The 7,473-nt window shown below is 38.6% G+C and overlaps 1 protein-coding gene across 2 annotated transcripts; it reads left to right on the forward strand.

Annotated features, from left to right (window-relative positions):
- The first annotated feature begins 1,577 nt into the window (after window positions 1-1,577).
- LOC111869387 (SAP30-binding protein) lies at window positions 1,578-3,196 on the forward strand. 2 transcript variants are annotated; one of them, XM_023860886.2, is made up of 3 exons: window positions 1,578-1,803; window positions 2,157-2,320; window positions 2,468-3,196. In XM_023860886.2, exons 2-3 carry the CDS (start codon window positions 2,263-2,265, stop codon window positions 3,112-3,114), a joined length of 705 nt encoding a protein of 234 aa, XP_023716654.1. In that variant the 5' UTR covers window positions 1,578-1,803; window positions 2,157-2,262; the 3' UTR covers window positions 3,115-3,196. The 2 variants fall into 2 exon arrangements, with proteins under 2 accessions (XP_023716654.1, XP_023716653.1); XM_023860885.2 differs by having other exon boundaries at window positions 1,580-1,803; window positions 2,157-3,196.
- Window positions 3,197-7,473: the final 4,277 nt, after the last annotated feature.

The following is a 7,473-nucleotide window of genomic DNA, read 5'->3' on the forward strand; positions in this document are numbered from 1 at the left end:
CAGTAACTAGGACCACTGTCAGAGAGAAAGTTGAAGTTTTTCAACAAGATTTACTGCCCTCTTTTAGCAGTTTTGTTCAGCCTAATTTAATTTGTCCTTGGATTTTATGCCCCTTGACTTTCTTATTGGGGGTACATAAAACATGCAGCTCATGGAACAAAGGAACAGGTAAACAATTTTGAAATATTAAAGCACTTGTTTACGGTGGCTTGATATAATCATAACTCCAGAATGATTGAATGTGTTTGTTATCTGAATGTCTGCCACAGCACAAGAGCTGAAAATGTGAAACTGTAATGCAAATCTGAAGAGTCTGTTATCAGTTTCATTTTTGTTCCATTCAGTTATGTACCAACATTATGAAAATATACATCTTTGAAACACTGAACAATTTTGTGCACACTTGTATCAAGTCAAAAACTTTGTACATACATGATAGTAATAACATGTGTACATTTGTACCTTGTGGACCTGCACGTTCATTTTCATCTCAAAAACCCTACCATTGGATCCTGTCGTTAGTCAGTTTATACAAGTTCCTACTTTTTAAACTTCTCTGTAACATCCATCAGTGCTAAGTGCTAGTTCTTTGTATTAGAATGAGGAACTATGCTTCAAATCCATGCTATACAACATGTAAAACTGTACATCTAGGTGCAACAAAGTCAGTTTTGTACTGAAACTTTTTTTCTTCACATTTTGCAGCAATGATTCAGCTGTTTCTGTTTGATTTAAAACACATACAGTGTTGCTGATAGTTGCAGATTCATGTTTTGAATATTTCCTATGTTGGACACTTTGTCCTGAGAGCATGCAGAGAATGAGGGTGTTCTGCGGACTCAGTAGAGGACACCCCTCGCCAAGTTTCGATCGTTTCGATCCCATGTGTTCGGCAATCCGTTGCTTTGGGAATGCTCCTTATACACTGGTAACGAGTTTCGTCTCATCCGTTGTTACTCAACGGCCTTCTGTTGTTCATCTCCGGGGAATGAGATACCAGCACTATGTAAATTTAAAATTACTTTGAAAACATTTCTATTAAAACATTGCTTTTATAGCATAGATGAGTTCCTCTCCTATGTGGACAAGACTTAGTTCACATTAGGATCATATAATAATTTAAAAGTAAGAACAATTGAGCTTAGCTTAACACACNATAGTAACATCATGAAACTTATTATACTATAACTACACAAGAATGACATGTCATATCATGTATAATGATCCATGGACACGAAATGAAATGAAATGAAATGAAACGCGTTCGTTGTTTCGGCACTGTCTACGCAACGGCCCGCTGTTATTGTATTATCGTGGAAGTGCCTATTCCAAACGTGTACAATATAATGTATCAAATGCTAGAAGTAGTCTAGCCTATGTACAATATAGTAAGGTAAATTTAATTATCACTTCGTATTTTTGAGTTATTACTACACGCGTAAAGAGAATTGAATTTAAAGTACCATTCACGTTGTGCAATTTCATTACATTGATTGCGCCTTTACACGGAGAAAAACGGGCAGAAGTAGGAGAAGAGAGACTGTGTTGGTAGCATTGCTAATGGCTATCGAAGCCATCGAAGCGATCGAAGTACTCGTTCGCCCCAAACGCTAATTTCGAGAGGAGAAGTTTGGGTGTGAGTTATGTGCAGTCTGTTACCCAGTGTACAGTTATTTACGTGGTAGTGGGTGTTTCTAGTATCGAATTAACTGGTTTAAACAGTTGTGTATAAAATCGTGGCTTCCATATTATAAAGTAAATTGTGAGAAATGACCTGTTAATGTATGGAAGATCGTAAAGCAGGTAGGTGTACCGCTAATGCCCCTTTGTTGTATGTACGAGGTACATGACTCGAATTTCGGAAGGGCACACTGGTTATCCTCAGGGAAGTTACTCATGATTTTCTTCAGTACCACGAGGAAAGTTCCAAGATAGTTTCTCGATTAAGCAACCACCACTTCCTTTAAAATCCTTTCCAACTCTCCTTAACCAATCAATCATCGGTGCTGTGCTATATAGGGGAGATACTGGTAGCAACGTAAAATTATCCACAAAGGAAATCAAGGTTTTAAATGCTTTGTGAACCTTTTTTTTTTTGTTCCCCGCAGGCTTTGTAACTATTAAGCATTGTTTTCTGAATCTGTTTTTCTTTTCAGGTTTCCATATGGTACAATTGCAGAGGGTGTCTTGGTGTTGAAGCCCTGTTGTCATTAGAGTTGCAGTCACATTGGAGGTAGACTGTGAACAGAGTTGTGTTACAAAATGTCTAGCCAGAGCTTTGCTCTTGCATCTCTTACTGCCACTTACACAGATTCTGAAGGTGAAGAGGATGGTGTTGTGGATGATAACGAGAAATCACCAAATGATGATAGTAGCGCAGATCCCAATATATCTAATATTACAACACCACCAGTTCCTGTAGTGCCTCCACGGTTAGTCTCATACCATGATGATACGGTTATTTCAGATGATGAAGGAACCCCAGGTGAAGGTGCAGAGCAAGAAAGGCAGAAGTCAGTAGGTAGTGAAGGGGATCCTTCAGATGGTGTCCATCTTCCTCCAGAACCAACAGGCCTTTGTTCAAATGTGTGTCAAGACAAGATAAGTCATTTGTATGAAAGGATGCAATCAGATGGGTTGGACATGAATCATGTGATACAGCAGCGCAAAGAGTTCCGTAATCCAAGCATTTATGAGAAATTGATTCAGTTTTGTAGTATAAATGAATTGGGGACAAATTATCCAGCCCACACTTATGATCCTTTACGGTGGGGAAAAGAATCATTTTATGAAGAACTAGCTCGTGTTCAAAAAGCAGAGATGGATCGACGTGAGAAGGAACGGAAAGATAAAACAAAAGTTGAGTTTGTATCAGGTACAGCTAAGCGACCAGGTAGTGGCTCAGGAGCAGAAGATGATGCTAAACGACGGAAGTCAAAGTGGGATCAGGTTGGAACAATGGTGGCAGCTAACATGGCAGGAGGTACACAGGCTGGTCATATACTGAAACCAGCCGGACTGTTACAGCAACCATCATTGACAACAAGTGTTACAGGTACAAAGGGAACAGTTATATCAGCATTTGGCTCACTTCCCAAGAAACCACGAATCTGATATGGGTTTCGAAATTATGTATAATAAGTGTATAGTGAGGTGTGGTATTCTGACGTGTTAGTTTTCTTGCTGCATGAAGTATGGACATGTTTGGTATAGAAGCATTGTAAGGTAAAGTTGCCCCAGTGTTTAACTAATTAAGCATTACACCATGAAGGTGTATGGGGGAGTGGATGTATAGATCCACATTTTCTTGACCTCGGCATTAGCTGGAGGTGAGTGGTTAGCTTCATGCTCTGGCCATTTTACCCTCCCCCCATGTAGAGAGCCCTCAGCACCCATTGGATAGGAGATTGGGTGGACCCCAGAGCCGATCTGGACAACGTGGAGAAGAGAAAATTCTTGACCCTACCAGGACTCGAACTCTGACTCCTTGGTCGTTCAGTCTGTAGCCAGCTGTCCCAACTACACTATCCCGACTCCTATAGAAGCATTGTTAAACTATATAATACAGGTAAATCCCAATTTACACCATACTTTCAGTGCTAGAAGATGGAGTATAATGCCAAAGCATGTATATGAACATGTTTTTTTTTATATATTCAAAATGTCTGTTCGATGTTTGTTTTGTCTTTGTTATATATTATAAGTATGTTCCATAGTCTGTATAAATATTTTTGCTATTATTGCTGATATTTGGGCACCCATGGCAAGTGTTTTTGTCAAATTGGAAGCAGTTCTGTTTTCAGTATATGTATTATTTCATTCTGAATATTGTTGATATTCACAACTTGCTTTAAGTGTTCAGTCTTAATCTCTGTAACTATTAAAAGTCCTTCATTGATACTGTAATAACAGGCTGTTTATGCAGCAGCAGATATAAAGTAGTTGCTAAGTGTTGGCTATACGTTGTGTGATAGCCAACAGTGCCTGAAACATGTAAAGACAACTCTTTCACTTACTGCCATGAAATTAGTTATTGGACTGCTTGATGTGTTTCTACTACTTATTTATGTGTCCAGTGACTTGTAATTGGTATGAAATTGAGACTTCTGTTCTCAGTTGTCAACACATTGAGAGTAGATGTATACTCCAATTATTTTAGTGGGATACCTTTTTAAGTGTCATTCATGAAGCCGATTCTCACTTCCTTGGGGGAAGAATGAATTTCGCCATTTCCTGTTTGTAATCTATCATGAATTAAGGTTTCAAATATTACAGTTTCACAGTATCCTCATTACAAACCTGGAAAGAGAAACTGAAGAATTTGGCTTGGGTCCTTTTATTTGTGACTGAACTATGCTGTGAATTCAGATATTAAATTGGGTAATGAAAACGAAACAAAATGTCTTAATTTATTGACATGAAATATTCTAACATAGAACCTATGAAGAGTTATATCGTGTGGAGTATAACACTATGTAGGTCACTGAAAATCAACTGATGTTTTGGAGTAACATGTCACCTCCATCTTGGTTATTCTTCAACCCTGAAGATGGAGTTGACATGTTCATCTGAAATGTCAGTTGATTTTCATCTGGTTAAATGGCATTATATCCTAGGGGACAGAGCTCTTCATAATCACCACTGTGAAGACCTCAGATCCAACATAACTAAACCTGAACTAAAACTGTATATTGCCATGTGTATTAGTGACTGGTAATTGCATTTGTTGAACTCTTAGTGATCGTAACTACACGCAACTATAGTGGTATCACTAATTCACACACACTGTAGTTTACTACACATATAGTAAAAAAAGTAAAGTTATTCCTGTAACAGATGTTGAGGTTCCCACATCATCTAGACAATCGGCTCAAAGATGGCGGTAAGGCTGTCAGCCTTACATGCTGGCTGCGCTTTAGTCCCCAGGAAAATTATTTAATTAATTCCTTGTACTCATTTTTGTTAGAGGCTGAGTCGATATCCTCTGCTTCCTTGCAGAGCAGGGGGGTGCAACTGAGATAGGAGAAAGGGAAACACAGTAACTACTGCCTCTGTGTGGATGTAGATTCTACACACAGATCTCGACCAATCAGAGAGCTTACACAAACCAATTTGAATTCCTGCAATTATATGTGGTTGTGGTGGTTCATTATATACAAATTGGTAAGCATGAATTTTGATTTGATGTGGTTGCGGAACGGAAGTAGACATTTGCGAACGAAGTTACATCTCCATAGTAAACATATTATTTGTGTATATGAATGTTATGCTTACAACCACAAATTAAATTAGAAACACATAGAATTCTTTCAAGCCTAAAATTTTTGAGGTTATCATGAACTGTCATCTGAACGATATTTGTTTTATGACATGATCTTCAACTTTTGGTTTATCCCAAAGATTGTCTGTAGAATGTGAAGGAGTTCTAAGAGTGCCGGATGGTGTTATAATTTTTGTATTGCTTCTTGCAGTATAAACATGAAAACAAAAACTTTTGCAGCTGTTGGGGTATTTCTTCCAGCAAGCAAGGCATCAGATTCTTTAGCTTTCCAAGGGATGCAGCACGGTATGTCTGTTTTAATTCATGGTGTAATTACTTTCTTATGTGTTGCATAATCCAATGAGTAAATTAAGTTTAGTGTATGTCTGTGTTCAATTTATTCAACATAACCCCAAAATTTAGAATGTGTACCTCCTGAATCAGGTTTTGATTTGTTATCATCATTCCTCTAGTTTTCAAAATTATTATCCCCAGAACCCAGTTCTCAAACAAACATCATTTTCATCATTTATTACAAAACTGTATATCAATATACAGGTTACATGGAATATGTCATAATATTGATGTTTTTAGGGTAATTAAAATTATCTGAAAAGCAGAACACACTATCAGTGATATTGATTTATGAGAGAAAGAGATGGCAAAGTCTTCCCTATGAGGGAAAAAGTAATCAAATTCACAAATTTTTATGGCAGTCCTTAGCAAAGTATGTTATTTTCCAGTCTGAAGAAGTATGACAGTCCATTATGTGAGGTAGCTCATTACCTTCCTTTTTAATGTTCTTTCAGGTGGGTGCTGCAGTGAATACTTGGTGACAGCTGTGTTTGTTGAGGAGTTTGGCAACCTCTTTGATAGTTTCAATGGTGGAACGTGTGTTGACCCTTGGAAAACGCTGCATTGTCCGCTCAACGATAACAGTCCCAAAATAGAGCACTGGAAAAGGGCAATTATGGGGTAAATAGTTCAGTCTTCCTCAAGGATGGTAAACCCGCCTTTCTTCAATCTCCTCCTTCACAGAATGGGGTTTTGTGAGATGTCTCACAAGAATTTACATTCCTTGGTGGTGTAAGTGAACAAACAGGTTGATGACTGAAGCAGCCAGGCAGAGGGCCACAAAGAGGAAGATTAAGCTACTGACACATCAGTAAGTAGGGTTGCCAGATTTTGTAAAATAAAAAAAGGAGTGATGTCTTGTTGCTTGTTTATAACGACATTTTTCACAACTAATAGGCTATAAAATATACATAATCAACATACTACATAACTTAGAAAATGCTACTACACATCTGTATTACACATTTATAGAACAAAACAAATATTACGTAGCCCTATTACATATTTATAGAGTGCACAAAATATTACCTTGTATTACTTTGTAGAACACACAAATATTAAATACTACATATTTATAACTTTCAAGGGCTGGTCGATCAGATTCTGTTAATTGTATTTCACTGAACTCTTAGCACTTTTTAATAATTGAACATCACCCTTTGAAACTTTATAAAATTCTGAACAGGACTTGCTTTCATAGTTCACTGTCACCTGGAATTCTGCCTTGATTAAATCTGTTGAGCATCTGTTTCTTGTATCACTCCACTTACTTTTCATGAATGAAAAGATTGACTCCGCAAAAGCATTTGAGCCAGGGATGCTAAACAAAAATCCTACCAAGAAAGTCGTCTTCTGGGTTTTGGTGCCTTGTATTCTTCGTTTTGGCTGATGTTTCGGAGGAATGTATCGCCTCCATCTTCAGAGCAGATGAATGGCTTGTGAATGCAGAGAGCAATAGCTGTAATGATTCGGAAGTGAAAGGCGAAGTAGGCGGGGGGGGGTTGGGATAGCGGACCAATAGGAGCAGTGGAGAGCGATTAAGGCCATATGGTGTTGTGTGCTAAGGGAGGTGGGGGGAAGGCCAGTGAATCCAGGAAACTTGAGGTCAATAGCACTTGGAGGTTGCGGTTAGACAAGAAGAACCGGTTGGCTGGGGACAGGCTACTGACGTCAGTGACATGATTACAGGGGACAGGCTACTGACGTCAATGACATGACGAAGGACTGGTGTTGCTTGTTGGATTTCTCTTGAGGGAAGAGATGAGAGGCTTCCATGACTTGTTGAGACTGAACCCTGTTTCCTTGTTCATGTTGTTTGGCTGGAGCCCGATCTCAACCCCCCCCCCCCCCCGCGTCCC

The sequence above is a fragment of the Cryptotermes secundus genome, unplaced genomic scaffold, assembly GCF_002891405.2.
Source record: "Cryptotermes secundus unplaced genomic scaffold, Csec_1.0 scaffold584, whole genome shotgun sequence".
NCBI classification, from domain to species: Eukaryota; Metazoa; Arthropoda; class Insecta; order Blattodea; family Kalotermitidae; genus Cryptotermes; species Cryptotermes secundus.

What these genes read in the sequence shown, in the direction of transcription:
- LOC111869387 (XM_023860885.2), top strand. Translation starts at nt 2,263, where the DNA reads ATGTCTAGCCAGAGCTTTGCTCTTGCATCTCTTACTGCCACTTACACA.